The sequence below is a fragment of the Trachypithecus francoisi genome, unplaced genomic scaffold (genome assembly GCF_009764315.1).
Source record: "Trachypithecus francoisi isolate TF-2019V2 unplaced genomic scaffold, Tfra_2.0 Lachesis_group3, whole genome shotgun sequence".
Classification (NCBI taxonomy): Eukaryota; Metazoa; Chordata; class Mammalia; order Primates; family Cercopithecidae; genus Trachypithecus; species Trachypithecus francoisi.
Window position 1 is genome coordinate 81547520 of NW_022681468.1, and position 23312 is coordinate 81570831.

Sequence of the window (23312 nt, forward strand, 5' to 3'; positions counted from 1 at the left end):
CCCTGAACGTTGAGATAGAGAGAAAAAGAGAAAGATCCACCAACTTTGCAATCATGTGCTAAAGGTTCTAGCGAATGATTCTGCAGCATTCTTTTTACCTACACTAAACCAAACCCTTTGCCATATCCCACGCAGACGTGGTAAAAAAAAAAAAAAAATGCACAGCATGAGGCTGTAACAAGATATTTAAGACAGAGTCCATCACTCCAGAACATTAGGGTGTGAACTTTAGACTCTGTGGAAACAAGATGCTTTGGGAAAGCGCAGTGGCCCTGGTGGGCAAAGACCCTGAGAACATAAAAACCCCCAGGTTAGGGGGATGTGGGGGGTCTTGAGAATGGCCCAAGGTCACATCGAAAGTGACATCACAGCCCAGAACATTGCTGTCTTTCAGCTTGCTCACACCCAGAAGTGGCAGTCCACGCCAATTTACTTTTCTGAGTCTGTACTGTCACACTTGCTCCCGGTTTGGTGCGGGTGGGCACACTGTTCTCACTCAAACCCACTTCTACTCCTCCTTCTTCCATAGGCCTCTTTTCATCCACACTAGACCTTTACCCACTCCAGAGTTTTACTGAATTATCCCCAACCCAACATCCAGACCTTGTTCTTCTCCATCCTTTTTTGTTTGTGATGGTGGCTGGGCAATGATAAGAATAGGCAATAAGGGAAAATTAAAGGGTGTTCTAGTGGATACTCAAACTCCAGAAAAATAATAGATGTATGTCTGTCCTAGAAACAATTTTCTCTTTCCATCTCTGCCCTCTTCCCAATCCTTACTACCACAGAGGCAAAATGGAAATACCACATTCTCCACTCTAATACATTACCTAAGTTCTTCTTTGCTGACAGATTTTTTTATATCAAATTATTTTTTATTTTATGTACATATCCCAGAAATTCTGACTAGCATCCTATTCTAATAGGAATGCAGAGGTAACTTTTAACTGAGACAAGAATTTCTTCTCTACAGGACAAGTGTGATTCAATCCCATGCAATACCAGTACATCAGGAGGCCAAAGTGGGTAGATCACTTGAGGCCAGGAGTTCAAGACCAGTCTGGGCAACATGGTGAAATCCTGTCTCTACTAAAAGTACAAAAACTAGTTAGGCATGGTGGTACACACCTGTAATCCCAGCTACTCTGGAGGCTGAGGCACGAAATCGCTTGAGCCCAGAAAGTGGAGGCTGCAGTGAGCCAAGATCGGACCAATGCACTCCAGCCGGGGTGACAGAGTGAGATGCCATCTCAAAAAAATAAAATAAAATAAAATAAAAAAACAGAATTTATTCTCTACAACATAGCTGAGTCTCATGGTCAAATGAAATCTGGGGCCAACTTCTGGTTCTTTATGCCTGTAGGTTCTGATTTTTCCATGACTTAAAAGAATGATCAAGCTCAGGGAAATCAGGCCACAACATCAGAATCAAATGTCATATATGAGTGTGGGAATGTCATGTCATTGTGCTGTTCTCATTTACCTATAAGGATTGGCCTTGGCCACTTCCAAAAGGGACTAGCTGTGGTTCAGTGAAAGGCTAGTACCCAAGAGTATTTCCTTTCATGGACAAGGCATGACATTCTTCTACAGATTGAGAAAGAACATCAGGAAATAAGGAATAAAAGCGAAGAGAGTGTGTAATCTGAATAAACTTTTCCATCACCATATGGTAGCCACTGAGGTACCTCTCTCTTCTGACAGATTCAGAATCTAACATCAGAGATATAGACATAAGACTTTTATTCTTCAACCCCTCCTTAATTTTTCTCCCCAGGGCCCTGAAAAATATAGGAGATGGTGAAGTTTGGAGAAGACTTATATTACTAAGATTAGAAGTAAAAGTGGAGACATTACTACCAAACTTAGAGAAATTAAAAGGACTATACAAGAATACGATCTACATTTGTACACCAACAAATTAGATAGTCTAGATGAAATGAACAAATTACTAGAAACACAGAAACTGCCAAAAAAAAACTCAAAAAGAAATAGAAAATCCGACCAGATTCTCACTTCCATCACTGCTATTCAATATTGCACTGGAATTCCTAAACAGAGCAATTAGGTAAGAAAATGAAATAAAAGGTATCCAATTATGAAGGAAGAAGTAAAACTATTTCTATTTGCAGATGACATGACTGTATATAAAGAAAATGCCAAATAATCTACACAAAAACTAGTAGAGTTAATAAGCAAATTCAACAAATTTCAGGGTACAAAATCAGTTGTGTTTCTATACACAAACCCACAATGAACAATTTAAAAAAAGAAACTAAGAAAACAATTTCATTTATAATAACATCCCAAAGAATAAAATACATGGGACTAAATTTAACCAAGGAAGTGAAAGAATTGTACACTAGAAACCACAAATAATTGCTGATTAAATGGAAAGATGTCCCATGTTCACGGATAGGGATACTTAATATTGTTAAATGGCAATACTTCCCAAAGCAATCTACAGATTCAGTGCAATCTCTGTAAAAATTTAAAATGGTCTTCTTTGCTGAAATGGAAAGCCAATCCTAAAATTCATATGTAATTCCATAGGATCCAAAAAAGCAAAACTAATATTGAAATAGAAAAACAAAGTTGAAGTACTTACACTTCTCAATTTCAAAACTTACTACAAGCTGCAGTAATTAAAACAGCATGGCAAAGGTATAAGGATAGACATATGGATCAATGGAATAGATTCAGAGTCCAGAAATAAATTCAACATTTATGACCATTTGATTTTTGATAACGACTGTCAAGGGGGTCTTGAACATTCAGTGGGGAAAGAATGATATCTTCAACAAATGGTGCTGGAACAATTTGGATAGCCACGTGCAAAATAGTCTAGTGGACTCCTATCTCATGTCAGATACAATAATTAAAATAAATCAACTCTAAATATAAGGGCCAAAACCATAAAATTATTCGAAGAAATCAGGAGTAATCTTCAAGGTTTCTGATTTGTTAATGGATTCTTAGATTTGACACCAAAAGCACAAGAACAAAAGATAAAATTGATAAATTTGAATTCATAAATTTCTTTAAATTTACACATGAAATGACAATATCAAGAAAATGAAAACACAATCTGCAGAATGGGAGAAAATATTTACAAGCCACATATCTGATAAGGACTTAGTATCCAGAATATATAACGAACTCTTCCAACTCAACAATGAAAACAAAAACAATGCAATTTTGAGAATGGGCAAAGGAGTTGAATCAACATTTCCCCAAAGAAGATACTCGAATGACCAGCAAACGCATGAAATGATGCTCAACATCATTAGTCATAAAGGAAATGTAAATCAAAACCATGTGGCATACTACTTTACACCCATTAGAATGAAGATACTCATTTTAAAATAACAAGTGTCAGCAAGGATGCAGAGAAATAGGAACTTTCCTATGTTGCTGATAGGAGTATAAAAGGGTACAACCACTGTGGAAAACAGTCTGGTGGTTCCTTAAAAAATTAAAAATAAGGTTATTACATAACTCAGAAACTCCACTTCTATGTATATATTCAAAAGAACTGAACACATATTGTTCATGCAGAAATTTGTACACAAATGTTTATTGCTGCATTAGCTACAATAGCCAAAAGATGGAAACAATCCAAATGTCCATTGACAGATGAACAAATAACTTGTGGTATAAACATAATGGGAACATTATTTTGCCATTAAAAAAATGAATACTGGCATGTGCTACAGCTTGTATGAATCTCAAAAACCTTATTACAAGTGAATGTAACCAGCTACAACAGGTCATGTATTGTGTGATTCTGTTTATATGAAATATCCAGAGGTGGTGGCTGCAGATTTTGAATGTGCTAAATGTCACTGAATTGAATATTTTAAAATGGTTAATTGTAGGTTATGTGAATTTTACCTCAATTTTTTAAATGGGTCACAAACTTATGTTTAGCATAATCCCCTTTTAATTTTAAAAAAGATAGATATTACATGAGAAAAAATGTGCTAGAGCATACTTCAAGACATTAAAGATGGTTATCAGTGAATTACGAGAAATTAGGTAACTTTAATTATTTTCTCTTTGCTCAAATTATTTAAAAATTACTTGCATGTTAAATTTTTTAATGCCTAGGAAAGAAAGACTATAGTTGTATTGACTAATAGATTTCTACAAGCATGGGGAAAATGCTTAATTTGTAGGGTTAAGCAAGGATAAAATAAATTGCATTGTCTGTACAATGTGATCCCACGTATTTAAAACATACTGCTTATGGTAACAGTCAATCTGTGGGAGACAGATTAATAAGTGATATTTCCCCTTCCTACTTTCCAAATTTTCTTAATAAACACATGTTATGACTATAATTAGAAAAAATATATATTTTTAAAACGTCTACTATGGGGCAAGCTAGGTTCAAAAAACAGAAGTCTGATAAATGTAGTTGGCTTGCTATTGACAAGGAAGACATTTACACTGGAATTCTATATTTTGAGATATACCATTCTTCACAGAAAAATTGTAAAATACAGAAAATACGAAGATGGAAACAAATCACAATAATCAAACTACGTAGAGAGATTTAGTCGTTTTTTTAATAGAATTGGGCACAGGCTGTTTAGAAACAACCATCTTTCATATCCATCAAAATGATAGCATTAGTGTAGTTTGTTTAGCAAATGTTTACTGTGTGCCTATTATGTGCTAAGCCTGCTATGTAAGAAGTGTGGCTCTCTGGACAGGAGATAGAATACTAAAAAAGATAACTACTTATCTTTGGCTGCCTGGCATGTTTCCTCACTTCACATGGTATCAGCAGTTTAGCATTACAAACGTCCTTTAGAGAACCAGCCCTTTCTCATTCTTGGTTCTAGTGGCTTGAGTGGACTGACCCCAGCCTACACAAAGTGGATTCAACTCCTAGCAATTCGTTAATCCAGCCCAATAAAATGTCAAGTACAGGACTTTTATTGAAAGCGTTCAGAAAAGAGGTGAACTCTCACACTAAACATTTGTAACTAAATAAAGGATGTTAGAAATTCCCTAGAAAGGAAGCTATGATAATAAATGGGTTGCTAGATGGGTCTAGTAGATGGTGGTCATACTTTGTTACTACCTTGTGTATTGCTCTACCATAGCCCTCCCCAAACTGTACTCTGGCTCCTGGCATTTGTCTCTTCAACCAGATGGTCAGCTCTCTAAGGGAAGGAGACACATCTCCAACATGCTTGGTTCTAGCACAAACTGCTAAAGAAACTATTCTGATAGATTTAGCAGCCTGGCCTTAAGGCACTGGGGTTCTATCACTGGGAACTCAGGTTTCTGGTGCTTCAGTACATCTACTGGCTGATACCATATCCTACAGTTCACTTCATATGCTTGGGTTCCTGCTCTGGGCTGAATAGGTAGTCTACTCTGAGTCATCGGCTGTGGGTGCTGATGTGGTCACTGCACGATTTTCACACAAGCACCCAGAGGACGTCATCAGGCAGAAGCAGTGGGGGTGGGCAGCATTCACAGAAAATCTGTGACGAGACACCACAAAACCAGAGGGGAACATGAAGTCACTGAGCCTGCTCCACCTCTTTCCTCTCCCAAGAGCTAAAAGAGAGCAAGGAGGAAACAACAGCAGCTCCAACCAGGACAGCCTTTCTGAGAAGATGCAACCAATCCTGCTCCTGCTGGCCTTCCTCCTGCTGCCCCGGACAGATGCAGGTGAGTGATCGTCTCCACCCTCGGGGGCCCAACCCCATCCCATAGGTCTCCTGCCCTTTCTCCACATTCCTGATCCATCTATCTACCAGGAATGTTCTGAACTCCAGCTCCCATTGTACCAAGACCCCCCAGGTGTGATGCTGGATAAGCTATCAGCAGGAATGGCAGAGCAGAAGGCCGTTCTCAAGAAGAGCCAGTGGGTACTATCCCTCTCCAGAGCCCACCTTTGTCACCTGGAGAGCGGGACTTTCCTAGAAGTAAATGGCAGAGGATGGGAAACTAGAAAAGAGAAATATTAAATTATTCTAGAGTAGGCCTGGCTTCTGTTTCTGGGATAACACAGGTCCTTCTCTCACCATCTACTTAGGAGAGAAACCCAGAGCTCAGCTGACAGCAGAACTGGTGCAATCACTGTCCTCAGAACACTGTTAATGTGTTTGGCTCAGTCCCATTCTCCAACTCTGCTTTTCTTCCCTGGCCTTTGGTGGCTCCCCTCTTTCCAAGAATGAGGCACTATGGCAAGCCCGAACTTCCCTGTTTTCTAGAATTCCACCAGCACTGCTCTGTCAGCCCTCATCCCGAGGCTAACTGGAGCCAGTCCATCATGCAGCCATGAACATTTATTGGGCACCCACTACATGTCAGGCTCTAGGAAATAGGATATGACAGTATCTAGATCCCTCCACTTATGCCCTGGCCATTAGAAAGCAGCACTATCCCAGAAACCATGGGACTCATAGGGTCTTGGAAACTCACCTGAAACAAAGCAAAGTCAGGAAAGGAATGATCAGGGGCCTCTGGGATTTCACTGTCCCTAAGACAGATATGCTTGCCTTCGACTACATAAGGAAGAAAGATTTACAGACCAAAGTCTGCTGTGCTTCCCTTTTACAGAGCAGGAAATTGAAACCCCTTCCTCCAGGCCCCTCCCAACTCCAGGCTATCCCAGGTTCCCAAACGCCCAGGAATTCTGGAGCCATCAAGCAGGTGCCCACCCAGCAGATTCCATGGGTGCACACAAGCAGAGAGACTTTTCCTTCAGGGGAGATCATCGGGGGACATGAGGTCAAGCCCCACTCCCGCCCCTACATGGCTTATCTTATGATCTGGGATCACAAGTCTCTGAAGAGGTGCGGTGGCTTCCTGATACGAGAGGACTTCGTGCTGACAGCTGCCCACTGTTGGGGAAGGTGAGGAGCAGAAAACAGCCCACACCTTCCTGAAAACACTCCACAGAGACCCCTGCCTTCTTCCCAAGGAGCTCCTTGAGCTCCTGGGAACACATATGCCAGGAGAGCTCCTTAGAGGGTGAGAAAAGGGCAGGTAAGTTTGTGGAGAGGGGGGAAGGTTGGTTCCAGAGGCGCTGCTGAAGTAAGAAACAGCAGAGTGGCCAAGCCTGCCATATTTAGAACTGGGGGCATACTCTGGCATAAGAATACAAACGGAAGCAATTCCACCTGTGTTTCAAGGGGGAACAGACCCCTGAGAAACATGGTGTAATCACCAGAATTCCAATTCCTGGGGACAGACTGTCCCCTTAATTTCCCCTCAGCTGTAGCCCTGCCCCAGCTGTCACCTGCTCTTCACTGTCTCTGGGCTGTATCCCCTGTGACTCCACCCCCATCCTCACTCTGCTCTCTGTGCAGCTCCATAAATGTCACCTTGGGGGCCCACAATATCAAGGAACGGGAGCGGACCCAGCAGTGTATCCCTGTGAAAAGAGCCATCCCCCACCCAGCCTATAATCCTAAGAAATTTTCCAGTGACATCATGCTACTACAGGTGAGGCACACTCTTGCCACTCTTGCCTAGTCCAGTTGGTTCCACTCCCACTGTGATGCAGGCCCTTCCCTCCTTTCCATCCTGGCCTTTTCGTTAATTCCTGTGCCTCAGAGGAGAGGGAAGACAGCATAGTCCCATCACTGTGTCAGGGCCCAGAAGTTCGTTGGCTGACCTGGACTTTCTTGCCTCTTCCCCACCAGCTGGAGAGAAAGGCCAAGCGGACCACAGCTGTGCAGCCCCTCAGGCTACCTAGGAACAAGGCCCAGGTGAAGCCAGGGCAGGCGTGCAGTGTGGCCGGCTGGGGACAGACGGCCCCCACGGGACAATACTCACACACACTGCAGGAGGTGAAGTTGACAGTGGAGGAAGATCAAATGTGCAAATCCCACTTAGGCCAGTATTACGACAGTACTGTTGAGTTGTGCGTGGGGGACCCAAAGATTCCAAAGGCTTCCTTTAAGGTGAGACTATGCATCTGCCTGGATTGGCTCTGGGGAGAAAGATGTTTGGGGAAGATCTGAGACATGCAGACCTAAGTAGTGGGGGACTCCTTCACCCACTAAACTGTGATCTTTCTCTCTGGAAAGAGAAAAGGGGACTAGACAGAGCTGGGTAGAAATTAGGGCCTCTGCAAACTTATGAGGAGGCTTATAGTTGATGGTGCTCCTTTGGAAGGATGAATCTGCAATACTCTACCCACTCCAGGTCACAGATATTAGGAAACTGTGCCCACTGGGAGTGCAGTAATTATAACCAGGTGTGTCTTCAGAGGCCAGTACCCAACGTGGTTAATGGGCTGGTCCTCCATGGTGGATGTCAGCCCTCCTTGCCCGCTTCTGGGTCCTTAAACAGCCAATGGTCCCGCATTCCTGCAATCCCAGGATCTAGGGGAGATGACGGAGGCTGGCCGCTGGGATGAGGTGAAGCAGTAACAAGGTCCAGAGCCAGAGCTTGGCAGCTAGGGGCCACCAGCAGCCTGCCCTGCCCTCTCATCTCCCACATGCACGCTGTGCAAGTTGGCCTTTTCTAAGTGGGAGCTTGAGATGGCAGAGAGGGCAGGACCCAGAGGAGCATCAGCTCAGTCCTTCCACTCTCTATTCACAGGGGGACTCTGGAGGCCCCCTTGTGTGTAACCAGGTGGCCCAGGGCATTGTCTCCTATGGACATAGCAATGGCAAGCCTCCACGAGCCTGCACCAAAGTCTCAAGCTTTGTACGCTGGATAAAGAAAACCATGAAACGCCACTAACTACAGAAAGCAAACTAAGCCCCCGCTGTGATGAACCACCTCCTCGGAGCCAAGTCCAGATTTACACTGGGAAAGGTGCCAGCAACTGAATAAATACCTCTTAGTTGAGTGGAAAGGCTGGTTTCTTGTTTATTCATTGACCCTCATTCGCAGGCACCAGTTCTGTGCTATGCAGGCCAGTGACACAATTTTGCTGTCTTCTGCTTTCTCCTCTCCCCTCACCCCTTGCCACCTCCCCAAACCCCCATGCAAAGCTGATATTCAGCTCTTTCCTATCCACACCAGTTTCTCCAGGGCCTGCCCTTCTGCCAGGGCTGAAGCTGAGCACCATCAGGAGACAACATGGACCACTTTGGTCCTGGGGCTTAGCGAAAACTTCTTACCTCCTTCTCCAGTGTTACATGACAGAGAAAAAAGGGATAATACCATGGGACCTAACTCCTCATCCCCCACTGGGGCTCCTCATTCTCCCCTGGGCTTAGTTTCTCTACCCTCCTCTGAGCTCAAAGCTCAACTCATCCTCCAGCCTCTTAGCTGCCCCTTCTCTTCATCCCTGCTGAGTGTTCTCAGAATCCACCAACTTTTGTCCTCTCCAGTCCACGCTGACCTGATCTGGGCCCTTCCTCATATCTACTCACCTAAGATACCCGGAGACCCATGTGGTTCCATAAGGGCCTTGCCACTGAGATGCCAGCTCATCTCATGCCCTGGCAGAGAGGGGCCTCAGAAAAACCAGGCCTGTGTGGCACCAGATAAGACCCACGGAGGACAAGTTTGGCAAGGTCTCTCTCCAACTCTTGGCTCCATCTCTCGCCTAGGTAGGGCCAGCTCAACCCCTCCCATCCAGCCCAGTGTCCTCCCATACACTCAAGGTTCACTGCCCACCTGGGCAGTCAGCAGGCTGAGCCTCTTTAAACCTGTTCCTCTTGGTCACTGCTGGCCTCTAGGCTAAGATTCCCTGCTAGCCACCTGGGCTACATCAGCCCCTTGGGTTCAAAAGGACTCCTTTCTGCAGAAGGACTGGAAAGCACAATCTTTTCTATGAATCAACAAACAAATACTCATTGAGCACTTACTAAGTACCAGGCATAGAGGATAGTAAGAGAACACAATAACAGACTCTATCATCTGAACCCAAGTGAAACTGACAATGTTGACAATTTCCATTCAAATTGTTTCACTCCGTTTCTATCCTTCAGATTAGTTCACAAGATCGAGACGTATATGGAAATCCATGTGATTAAAGTATTTGTATCTTATTTTTATTTCTGGTTTTTCTGAGGCCCCTCTCTGCCAGGGCATGTGGTGGCCTGGCATCTCAGTAGCAAGGCCCTTATGGAACCACATGGGTCTCTGGGTATCCTAAGTGGGAAGATATGAAGAAGAGGCCAGATATTCATACAGTTTGTATGAATATTGTCATGTGCGACTCCAGAACAGCAATGTATGGGATTTGAAAACGACTTTAATCATTTACTTTCCAGACATGAAGTAGTCAAACTGTTCAATGGAGCATCGTTTTCACCTAGGGGAAGCATAGCAGGGCAGGAAGAAGACAACTAGGGCAGGCTTATTTTCATTTGTTTAAAAAGTAGCAAGGATGAACGTTATTATAAAGATTCAAATTGTAGGAAAAACACCCATTTGATTGGACCACCAGAAGCATAATCCCTGTCATTACACAAGCTCCTGCCTGTACAGAATGAAACTAGAATCAGGAAGGCTCACGCAGGCTGGGAAAATGGAGCAATGCCTCTATTGTTTAGGCCACTTGATTACTGCTACATTTGTAGTTTCCAAAACTACCTGGACTTATGAATGTTAGGAAGTTCTTGGCTTGGAGGTCACCGATAGAGTATATGACATTTTGTTGAATGAGAGTTGCCCTGTTAAGCTCACCCTGCTAAACACTCCCAGCAGTCACCTCTCCAAGGTCTTGCCACTAATATAGAGTACTGCCCGGGAGTTGAACAGAAGTACTAGCTCTAGGTTAGTGCCTCCCTGTCCCAAATATACACAGCACTACACTATTGTGGCATGGAGTAAAATCTCCCTCTAGGATCATGTAACTATCAAGGTCATGCCCTTTCTCATCTCAGTGTGCACTAAGCATGCTGCAACACAACCCCTTTTTTTTTTGTTTTTTTTTTTTTTGACAGAGTTTCACTCTGATCAGCCAGGCTGGAGTGCAGTGGCGCAATCTCAGCTCACTGCAACCTGTGCCCCCTGGGTTCAAGCGATTATCCTACCTTAGCCTCCTGAGTAGCTGAGATTACAGGCGTGCACCATCACACCCGACAAATTTTTATATTTTTAGTAAAGACAGGGTTTTACCATGTTAGCCAGGCTGGTCTTGAACTCCTGACCTCAAGTGATCTGCCCACCTCGGCCTCCCAAAATGCTGAGATTACAGGTGTAAGCCACCACACCCAGCCACAACTCAATCTCTTAATCTTGGGCACTTTTATAAAATAAGTGGGTGTCACACAGTTTCTGATTTGGAACTTGAAAAAAAAAAATCCCTGCACCTAAGAAATACTAATGACTTGGCTCCTTCATTGGAAAAGGAAAACGCAGGAAGCAAAACAAAAAAATAGTATTTTTTAAAGTTGCCTGGTCACGTCCATAATCAGTTTAGGTATGATACTTACTTTGGGGAAATGGTTCTGTGGTTTAAAACAAGTTTGAAAACCACTGTTGTAGGCCTTTATCCACTTCTGAGCAAGAAGAAAGAAACAAAGTTTCAGGAAAGGGTAGTGACTGACTGAAGATATCACAGAAGTTAGGACAGAGCCTGAACAGAGCCCACGCCCCCTGATGATCAGGCCAGAAAGTAGCTTTAAAAGTCTTCTAATGCTCACCCCAAGATGACTTTCTGGAATCTCCAGACAATAATTAAGCTTGTGCTCAGATACCTCCCTGGAGAGAAAGACTGTGGGCTTCTCCAGCAGCTATTTAGTGAGAAATATTCAAAGCAATTCCCTTTGGTAATCTGAAATCTGTCCACAGGTGTATTTAGGTGGACTCAGAGGCAGGTAAGTACTTTAAACATGCTGACTCCTTCAAATCTCCTTGGTCTGTGGAAGTTTGCCCCCAACCCCTACCATATGAAGAAATAATCTTTCCCTTGCTTAAAATCTCTATAGTGTCCCTACTGACTCTAGGAAAGGAAATGCCTCAGCCCACTGAGATCCACTCCCACCATGCTTCTTTTTCTCCAGGGCCACAGGAAGAATCAGGTCCCAGCACAGCCAGGGAGAGAACTGCCAAGTGGGTTCATGGAGGATATAGACTCCAAAGAAAGCAAAATCTTGTTAATTTGTTTCTGGGAATATGTATTGTTATGACTGCTTTCCCAGCCCACCACCATGCTTCTCCCAGTCCCACTCTTTGTGAACTTACACAACTTATAGGGTTTACTTCTTATCTTGGTAACCCACACAAGATTGCTTTTGACCAATTAACATATGTCACCATGGCAGCAATGTACCATATCACTTAGAAGCAGTTGACCTGAGAGAATTGCAGAATAGCTTACTGAAGACTGAAAATAATGACAGCTGAGAAACAGCTACCTGCAAGATTGGGATGCTGTGCTACAGAATGTAGCATATGCTTTTAAGCAGTAATAAATATATAGTGTCGGTTCTTTCATAGCTAGAATACATGGTTTTGGAAACAAAGAACGTTTCCAAACATTCCTTGCCCCTCTGATTAGGAGTTACCCCCCTGGTTATTAAACCTAATGAGCCACATTTAGAGTTTTTGTTTCTGTCTCCATAATCTTGAGCTTTGCTAGTCTAGAGGTCTCAATTCCTGAGAGTGAAATCAACAGTCAGACAAGTAGGTTACGTTAGTAGCTGGGTGATTAACTCTGATTGCCATGGGAAGATGGGATTCACTGAGATACTTCTTAATATTTCCATGACCATTAGTGAAGGTCATTGGAAGACTACTGTAGCCCAATAAGATAAGACTACTAAGACCCTTTATTTTTTTTTATTATACTTTAAGTTCTAGGGTACATGTGCACAACATGCAGGTTTGTTGCATATGTATACATGTGCCACGTTGGTGTGCTGCACCCATCAATTCGTCAGCACCCATCAACTCGTCATTTACATCAGTTATAACTCTCAATGCCATCCCTCCCTCCTCTCCCCTCCCTATAATAGGCCCAGGTGTGTGACATTCCCTTTCCCATGTCCAAGTAATCTCATTGGTCAATTCCCACCTATGAGTGAGAGCATGCGGTGTTTGGTTTTCTGTTGTTGCGAAAGTTTGCTGAGAATGATGGTTTGCAGCTGCACCCATGTCCCTACAAAGGACATGAACTCATCCTTTTTTATGACTGCATAGTATTCCATGGTGTATATGTGCCAATTTTCTTAATCCAGTCTGTCACTGATGGGCGTTTGGGTTGATTCCAAGTCTTTGCTATTGTGAATAGTGCACAATAAACAAACTTGTGCATGTGTCTTTATAGCAGCACGATTTATAATCCTTTGGGTATATACCTAGTAATGCGATGGCTGGGTCATATGGTATTTCTAGTTCTAGATCTTTGAGGAATCGCCATACTGTTTTCCACAATGGTTGAACTACTTTACAATCCCACCAACAGTGTAAACGTGTTCCTATTTCTCCACATCCTCTCCAGCACCTGTGGTTTCCTGACTTTTTAATGGTTGCCATCCTAACTGATGTAAGATGGTATCTCATTGTGGTTTTGATTTGCATTTCTCTGATGGCCAGTGATGACGAGCATTTTTTCATGTGTCTGTTGGCTGTATGAATGTCTTCTTTTGAGAAATGTCTGTTCATATCCTTTGCCCACTTTCTGATGGGGTTGTTTGTTTTCTTCTTGTAAATTTGTTAGAGTTCTTTGTAAGTTCTGGATATTAGCCCTTTGACAGATGAGTAGATTGCAAAAATTTTCTCCCATTCTGTAGGTTGCCTGTTCACTTTGATGGTAGTTTCTTTTGCTGTGCAGAAGCTCTTTAGTTTAATTAGATCCCATGTGTCAATTTTGGCTTTTGTTGCCATTGCTTTTGGTGTTTTAGACATGAAGTCCTTGCCCATGTCTATGTCCTGAATGGTATTACATAGGTTTTCTTCTAGGGTTTTTATGGTTTTAGGTCTAACATTTAAGTCTCTAATCCATCTTGAATTAATTTTCCTGTAAGGAGTAAGGAAAGGGTCCACTTTCAGCTTTCTACTTACGGCTAGTCAATTTTCCCAGCACCATTTATTCAATAGGGAATTCTTTCCCCATTTCTTGTTTTTCTCAGGTTTATCAAAGATCAGATGGCTGCAGATGTGTGGTATTATTTCTGAGGGCTCTGTTCTGTTCCATTGGTCTATATCTCTGTTTTGGTACCAGCACCATGCTGTTTTGGTTACTGTAGCCTTGTAATATAGTTTGAAGTCAGGTAGCATGATGCCTCCAGCTTTGTTCTTTTGACTTAGGATTGTCTTGGCAATGCACGGTCTTTTTTGGTTCCATAGGAACTTTAAAGCAGTTTTTTCCAATTCTGTGAAGAAAGTAGTTGGTAGCTTAATGGGGATGGCATTGAATCTATAAATTACCTTGGACAGTATGGCCATTTTCATGATATTGATTCTTCCTATCCATGAGCATGGTATGTTCTTCCATTTGTTTGTGTCCTCTTTTATTTTACTGAACAGTGGTTTGTAGTTCTCCTTGAAGAGGTCCTTTACATCCCTTGTAAGTTGGATTCCAAGGTATTTTCTTCTCTTTGAAGCAATTGTGAATGAAAGTTCATTCATGATTTGGCTCTCTGTTTGTCTGTTACTGGTGTATAAGAATGCTTGTGATTTCTGCACATTAATTTTGTATCCTGAGACTTTGCTGAAGTTGCTTATCAGCTTAAGGAGATTTTGGGCTGAGATGATGGGGTTTTCTAAATATACAACCATGTCATCTGCAAACAGGGACAATTTGACTTCTTCTTTTCCTAACTGAATACCCTTTATTTCTTTCTCTTGCCTGATTGCCCTAGCCAGAACTTCCAACACTATGTTGAATAGGAATGGTGAGAGAGGGCATCCCTGTCTTGTGCCAGTTTTCAAAGGGAATGCTTCCAGTTTTTGCCCATTCAGTATGATATTGGTTGTGGGTTTGTCATAAATAGCTCTTATTATTTTGAGATACGTTCCATCAATACCGAATTTATTGAGAGTTTTTAGCATGAAGGGCTGTTGAATTTTGTCAAAGGGCTTTTCTGCATCTATTGAGATAATCATGTGGTTTTTGTCTTTGGTTCTGTTTATATGCTGGATTGTTTATTGATTTGCATATGTTGAACCAGCCTTGCATCCCAGGGATGAAGCCCACTTGATCATGGTGGATAAGCTTTTTGATGTGCTGCTGAATTCGGTTTGCCAGTATTTTATTGAGGATTTTTGCATAGATGTTCATCAGGGATATTGGTCTAAAATTCTCTTTTTTGTGTTGTGTCTCTGTCAGGCTTTGGTATCAGGATGATGTTGGCCTCATAAAATGAGTTAGGGAGGATTCCCTCTTTTTGTAGTGATTGGAATAGTTTCAGAAGGAATGGTACCAACTCCTCCTTGCACCTCTGGCAGAATTCAGCTGTGAATCCATCTGGTCCTGGACTTTTTTTGGTTTGTAGGCTATTAATTATTGGCTCAATTTCAGAACCTGCTATTGGTCTATTCAGGGATTCAATTTCTTCCTGGTTTAGTCTTGGGAGAGTGTAAGTGTCCAGGAAATTATTCATTTCTTCTAGGTTTTCTAGTTTATTTGTGTAGAGGTGTTTATAGTATTCTCTGATGGTAGTTTGTATTTCTGTGGGGTCCGTGGTGATATCCCCTTTATCATTTTTTATTGCATCTATTTGATTCTTCTCTCTTTTCTTCTTTATTAGTCTTGCTGGTGGTCTATCAATTTTGTTGATCGTTTCAAAAAGCCAGCTCCTGGATTCATTGATTTTTTGGAGGGTTTTTTATGTCTCTATCTCCTTCAGTTCTGCTTTGATCTTAGTTATTTCTTGCTTTCTGCTAGCTTTTGAATGTGTTTGGACTTCCTCCTCTAGTTCTTTTAATTGTGATGATAGGGTGTCAATTTTAAATCTTTCCAGCTTTCTCTTGTGGGCATTTAGTGCTATAAATTTCCCTCTACACACTGCTTTAACTGTGTCCCGGAGATTCTGGTATGTTGTATCTTTGTTCTCATTGGTTTCAAAGAACATCTTTATTTCTGCCTTCATTTCGTTATATACCCAGTAGTCATTCAGGAGCAGGTTGTTCAGTTTCCATATAGTTGAGTGGTTTTGATTGAGTTTCTTAGTCCTAAGTTCTAGTTTGATTGCACTCTGGTCTGAGAGACAGTTTGTCATAATTTCTGTTCTTTTAAATTTGCTGAGGAGTGCTTTACTTCCAACTATGTGGTCAATTTTGGAATAAGTGTGATGTGGTGCTGAGAAGAATGTATATTCTGTTGATTTGGGGTGGAGAGTTCTGTAGATGTCTATTAGGTCGGCTTGGTACAGAGTTCAGTTCAATTCCTGGATATCCTTGTTAACTTCCTGTCTCGTTGATCTGTCTAATGTTGACAGTGGGGTGTTGAAGTCTCCCATTATTATTGTATGGTAGTCTAAGTCTCTTTGTAAGTCTCTAAGGACTTGCTTTATGAATCTGAGTGCTCCTGTATTGGGTGCATATATATTTAGGATAGTTAGCTCTTCCTGATGAATTGATCCCTTTACCATTAGGTAATGGCCTTCTTTGTTTCTTTTGATTTTTGATGGCTTAAAGTCTGTTTTATCAGAGACTAGGATTGCAACCCCTGCTTTTTTTTTTTTTTTTTTGTTCTCCATTTGCTTCGTAGATCTTCCTCCATTCCTTTATTTTGAGCCTATGTGTGTCTCTGCATGTGAGATGGGTCTCCTGAATACAGCAAACTGATGTGTCTTGACTCTTGATCCAATTTGCCAGTCTGTGTCTTTTAATTGGACCATTTAGTCCATTTACATTAAGGTTAATATTGTTATGTGTGTACTTGATCCTGTCATTGTGATATTAGCTGGTTATTTTGCTCATTAGTTGATGCAGTTTTTCCTAACATCAATAGTCTTTACATTTTGGCATGTTTTTGCAATGGCTGGTACCAGTTGTTCCTTTCCATGTTTAGTGCTTCCTTCAGGATCTGTTGTAGGGCAGGCCTGGTGGTGACAAAGTCTCTAAGCATTTGCTTGTCTGTAAAGGATTTTATTTCTCCTTCACTTATGAAACTTAGTTGGCCGGATATGACATTCTGGGTTGAAAACTCTTTTAAGAATGTTGAATACTGGCCCCCACTCTCTTCTGGCTTGGAGAGTTTCTGCTGAGAGATCTGCTATTAGTCTGATGGGCTTCCCTTTGTGTGTAACCCGATCTTTCTCTCTGGCTGTCCTTAACATTTTTTCCTTCATTTCAACTTTGGTGAATCTGACAATTATGTGTCTTGGAGTTGCTCTTCTTGAGGAGTATCTTTGTGGCATTCTCTGTATTTCCTGAATTTGAATGTTGGCCTGCCTTACTAGGTTGAGGAAGTTCTCCTGGATGATATCCTGAAGAGTGTTTTCCAACTCGGTTCCATTTTCCCCCTCACTTTCAGGCACATGAATCAGACGTAGATTTGGTCTTTTCACATAATCCCATATTTCTTGGAGGCTTTGTTCATTCCTTTTTCCTCTTTTTTCTCTAGACTTCTCTTCTCACTTCATTTCATTCATTTGATCTTCAATCATTGATACTCTTTCTTCCAGTTGATCGAGTCAGTTACTGAAGCTTGTGCATTTGTCACATATTTCTCGTGTCATGGTTTTTATCTCTGTCAGTTCGTTTATGGCCTTCTCTGCATTGATTATTCTAGTTATCCATTCTTCCATTCTTTTTTCAAGATCTTTAGTTTCTTTGCACTGATTACGTAGTTCCTCCTTTAGCTCTGAGAAGTTTGATTGACTGAAGCCTTCCTCTCTCAACTCGTCAAAGTCATTCTCCGTCCAGTTTTGTTCCGTTGCTGGCGATGAGCTGCATTCCTTTGGAGGGGGATATGTGCTCTGAATTTTTGAATTTCCTGCCCTGCTTTTTTCCCATCTTTGTGGTTTTATCTGCCTTTGGTCTTTGATGACGGTGATGAACTGATGGGGTTTTGGTGTGGGTGTCCTTTCTGTTTGTTAGTTTTCCTTCTAACACTCAGGACCCTTAGCTGTAGGTCTGTTGGAGTTTGCTTGAGGTCCACTCCAGATGCTGTTTGCCTGGGTATCAGCAGCGGAGTCTGCAGAAGATAGAATATTGCTGAACAATGAGTGTTGCTGTCTGATTCCTGCTCTAGAAGCTTCGTCTCAGGGGTGTACCCTGCCGTGTGAGGGGTGAGGTGTCATTCTGCACCTAGTTGGGGATGTCTCCCAGTTAGGCTACTCAGGGGTCAGGGACCCACTTGAGCAGGCAGTCTGTCCATTCTCAGATCTCAGCCTCTGTGCTGGGAGAGCCACTGCTCTCTTCAAAGCCATCAGACAGGGTCATTTACCTCTGCCGAGGTTTCTGCTGCTTTTTGTTTAGCTATTCCCTGTCCCCAGAGATGGAGTCTACAGAGACAGGCAGGCCCCCTTGAGCTGCAGTGGGCTCCACCCAGTTCAAGCTTGCCAGCAGCTTTGTTTACCTACTTAAGCCTCAGCAATGGTGGGTGCCCCTCCCTCAGCCTCACTGCTGCCTTGCAGTTAGATCTCAGACTGCTGTGCTAGCAATGAGGGAGGCTCCGTAGGCATGGGACCCTCCCATCCAGGTGTGGGATATAATCTCCTGGTGTGTCATTTGCTAAGACCCTTGGTAAAGCGCAGTATTAGGGTGGGAGTTACCCAATTTTCCAGGTGTTGTGTGTCTCAGTTTCCCTTGGCTAGGAAAAGGGAATCCCTTCCACCTTGCGCTTCCCAGGTGTGGCGATGGCTCGCCCTGCTTCAGATCACACTGGTCGGGTTGAACCAGCTGACCAGCCCCGATTGTTCAGCACTCCCCAGTGAGATGAACCCGGTACCTCAGTTGAAAATGCAGAAATCACCCGTCCTCTGTGTCACTCGTGCTGGGAGCTGGAGGCTGGAACTGCTCCTATTCGGCCATCTTGCTTTCAAATCCTGAGACCCTTTAAAAGGAACTTTTGAGTCACTGCGCCAGACAAAGAATCATACCAGATAGGCTTCTTGAGATAAAGTCTTCTGCACAGCTTCTCAGAGATGGTATAACACCCATCTGCATAATGACTTCCCAGCCTCCTTGGCCATGGGTCCTTCCAACCTTTACTCAGATACCTCCTTAGAGAGAGGTCCTGAGGTCTTCAGACTTGCATGCCATGACAGCTGAGCTGAGATCTGCCTACATATGACCTTCACTATTTACAAGACAAAATAGTGGAAAAGTTGCATTTGGATACAAGTGTGTTCTGAGGGATTCCATTCTCCTTGGTGTACTAATGTTTCTTTTAAAATGCTAATAATAGCTCCCATTTAGAATTTTTAAATAGCATAACAAATGTAAAGTAACTAATGTGTCCTCTGGATCGTGGTAAATAATGAATAAATTTACCTCCCTTTACCTTCTCCCTTTGCTATTTTTTCCATGCCAGGATTTATACATGTTTTAAAAACTAAATCTGCTACCAAATGACAGCTTTAAATTTAGTTTTTAAAATTTGTTATTGTATATATTTGTGGGGTAAAAAGTGATGTTATGGTATATATATATACACAATGTACAGTGATTAAATCAAGTCAAATAACATTTTACCACCTCAATACTTAACAGTTTTTGTAGTAAGAACATTTGAAATTTACTCTCTTAGCAATTTCAAAACATACAATACATTATTATTATTAACTATAGCCACCATGATGTACAACAGATCTTTAAAAACTTATTCTTCCTGCCTAACTGAAACTTTGTACTCTTTGACCAACATCTTTCCATTCGCTCACTTCCCAGCCTCTGGTAATCACCATTACAGACTCTGCTTCTATGAGTCCAGTTGCTTTAGACTCCACATAATAAATGAGATCATGCAGCATTTGGCTTTCTGTGCCTGGCTTATCTTGCTTAGCATGATGTCTTACAGGTTAGTCCATGTTGTGGCAAATAACAGAATCTCATTCTTTGTTAAGGCTGAATACTATTTCATTGGGTATGTATACCACATTTTCCTTATCCATTCATCCACTGATGGACACTTAGGTTGTTGATTCCATATATTGGCTATTGTAAATAGTGCCACAGTGAACATGAGAGTGCAACTATCTCTTTGACATACTGATTTCGAATCCTTCGGATACATCTCAGAAGTGAAATTGCAGGATCATATGATAATTCTACTTTTAGTCTTTTGAGGACCTCCATACAGCTTTCCATATGACCATACTAATTACATTCTCAACAGTGTACAATGATTTCCTTTTCTCTACATCCTCACCAAAACTTATTATTTTTTCTCTTTTTGATAATAGCCATTCTGACAGGTATAAAGTGATAGCTCATTGTAGTTTTAATTTGCATTTTTTGATGATTAGTAATGTTGAGAATTTTTTCATATATCTGTTGGCCAGTTGCATGTCTTCTTTGGAAAAATGTCTTTGCCCATTTTTAAATTGGGATTTTTGGTTTCTTGCTATTGAGTTGTTTGGATTCCTTATATATTTTGGATATAAATCCCTAATTAGATTTAAGGCTCACAAATACTTTCTCCAAACAAAGCCTCCAGCTTTATTCTTTTTACTCAAGATTGCCTTGGCTATTATAATTTTTTTACATATTTGGCTGTCCTTGAGCAACCTCCATGAGGTGTGGCAGTCACAAAGCCGTATCTCCGTGTATGTGCTGCTGGAAAAGTCTTGAGGGTTGGCTCCTAACAGACTCACAGGGTTGCACTGCCATATTAAATTTACACAAACCATTCATTTTCAAACTTTCAGACTCAGAAAATTTCATCATCACATCAAGATCAGAGCCATATGTTAGGCTGGACTTACATGAGCCAAGATTAGAAAATTATGCATACAACCAAATCACCATATTTTTGGTGAGAAACCGTTGTCATAGGCCTAAATTTCTGAAGTTTTCTATATGATTACCTAAGCATCTGTGAAGGCTCCTGTCACCCCACTTGAGCTTGGATACCACGTACTAGATCACCCCCTTGCATGAATGTCTTCCTCACTATAAGTGGCTTCCACTTCCACTGCTAGACTGCCCTCCCACAGGAAGGGCCTCCTCACCTTACATGTATTCTGACATCCCAAGCCCACTGGGATTGCTTAGTGCAGGGTGTCCAAGCCCATGTGGGGTTAGGAGTGTGACCACATTGGAAGAAGGCCTGGTGTGAGTGCATTCACCACCCCACACAGATCTAGGCACCCCACTCTAGATTGCTGTGGCTACCCACCCTGCCAAGGTCACTGTTGACACTGTGTTTTCTTTCTTTCACAGAAGTTTTGTTGCTTTTTAAAAGAACTGGAATCAAGATACTTAAAATCAACAAGATTTTCAAGGTCATGACCCTTCTTTTTTCTTCCATTATGGGGGTATAACCAGGAAAATTTGTTAAGCAAACAGTACAGTAGTCCTCCCCTATCTGCCAGGAATAAGCATTAAGACCCTCAGTGGATGTGAGAAACCACAGGTAGTACTGAAACCTATATACTGTATACTATGCTTTCTCTTATATATACATACCTGTGATTAATTTATAAATTAGGCATAGTAAGAGGTTAACAATAGTAACTAATAATAAAGTAGAATGGAGATGTGGCAAGATGGCAGAATAAGAATAGCTCTGGTCTTCAGTTCTCAGTGAGACCAATGCAGAAAGCAGGTGATTTCTCCATTTCCAACTGAGGTATCCTGTTCACCTCATTGGGACTTGTTAGGCTTGGGTGCAGGCCATGAAGGGTGAGCAGAAGCAGGGTGGGGCGTTGCCTCACTCAGAAAGTGCAAGGAGTTGGGGGGCCTCCCTTTCCCAGTCAAGGGAAGCCATGAGGAACTATGCTATCCAGTCCAGATACTACACTTTTCCCATGGTTTTTGCAATCCGCAGACCAGGAGATTCCCTTGTGTGCCTACACAACCAGGACTCTGGGTTTCAAGCACAAAACTGGGCAGCTGTTTGGGCAGACACCAAGCTAGCAGCAGGAGTTTTTTGTTTTTGTTTTTGTACCCCAGTGGCACCTGGAACCCCAATGAGACAGAACCATTCACTCCCCTGGAAAGAGGGCTGAAGCCAGGGAGCCAAGTGGTCATGCTCAGTGGATCCCACTCTCACAGAGTCCAGCAAGCTAAGAACCACTGGCTTGAAATTCTCACTGCCAGCACAGCAGTCTGAAATCAACCTGGGAAGATCGAGCTTGGTGGAGTGAGGGGTGCCCATCATTACTGAGGTTTGAGTAGGCAGTTTTCCCTTGACAGTGCTTAGGAGGCCAGGAAAGTTGGACTGGGCAGAATTCACCACAGTCTGGCAAAGTGGCTGTGACCAGACTGCCTCTCTAGATTCCTCTTCACTGGGCAGGGCATCTCTGAAAGAAAGGCAGCAGCCCCAGTCAGGGGCTTATAGATAAAACTCCCATCTCCCTGGGACAGAGCAACTGGGGGGAGGGGTGGCTGTGGGCATAGCCTCAGCGGACTTAAACATTCCTGCCTGCTGGCTCTGAAGAGAGCAGCAGATCCTGACAAAGAGGGTTCTCCCAGCACAGCACTCAAGCACTGCTAAGGGACAGACTGCTTTCTCAAGTGAGTTCCTGACTGGGACAGATCTCCCAAAAGGAGGTGACAGATACCTCATACAGGAGAGCTCCAGCTGACCTCAGGCAAGTACCCTTCTGGGATGAAGCTTCCAGAGGAAGGACCAGGAAGCAACCTTTGCTATTCTGCAGCCTCCACTGGTGATACCCAGGTAAATAGGATCTGGAGTGGACCTCCAGCAAACTGCAGCAGACCTGCAGAGAGAAGACTGACTGTGAGAAGAAAAACTAACAAACAGCAATAACATCAACATCAACAAAAAGGAACCACACACACACACACACACACACACAGCCCATCCAAAGTGAATCCACAAAGATGAAGAAAAAGCAGTGTAAAAATGCTAAAAATTCCAAAAACCAGAATGTCTCTTCTCCTCCAAATGATCACAATTCCTCTCCAGCAAGGATACAAAACTGGACAGAGAATGAGTTTGAAAAATTGGCAGAAGTAGGCTTCAGAAGGTGGGTAATAACAAATTCCTCTGAGCTAAAGGATCATGTTCTAACCCAATGCAAAGAAACTAAGAAACCTGAAAAAAGATTAGACTAATTGCTAACTAGAATAACCAGTTTAGAGAAGAACATACACGACCTGATGGAGCTGAAAAACACAGCATGAGAACTTATGAAGCTAACACAAGTATCAACAGCAGAATCGATCAAGCAGAAGAAAGGATATGAGAGACTGAAGATCAACTTACTGAAATACAGTGTGAAGACAAGATTAGAGAAAAAAAATAAAAAGGAAAGAACAAAGCCTCCAAGAAATATGGGACTATGTGAAAA

General features: G+C 42.4%; 1 protein-coding gene and 1 long non-coding RNA gene across 3 annotated transcripts in view; one reads left to right on the top strand and one right to left on the bottom strand.

The window, feature by feature from the left end:
* LOC117069895 overlaps positions 1-23312 on the bottom strand; it is a 248968-nt gene that overhangs the window by 75414 nt on the left and 150242 nt on the right. The window contains exon 4 of one of the 2 annotated variants that reach the window (XR_004431707.1): positions 22661-22718. The exons of the other annotated variant lie outside the window; for it this stretch is intronic. This is a non-coding gene — a long non-coding RNA (uncharacterized LOC117069895). Of the gene's footprint in view, positions 1-22660; positions 22719-23312 lie in introns of those variants that run through there. 2 annotated transcript variants of the gene reach the window in all.
* On the top strand, positions 5507-8832 carry GZMB (granzyme B). Its single transcript, XM_033188383.1, has 5 exons — positions 5507-5691; positions 6734-6881; positions 7338-7473; positions 7674-7934; positions 8578-8832. Exons 1-5 carry the CDS (start codon positions 5535-5537, stop codon positions 8719-8721), a joined length of 846 nt encoding a protein of 281 aa, XP_033044274.1. The 5' UTR covers positions 5507-5534; the 3' UTR covers positions 8722-8832.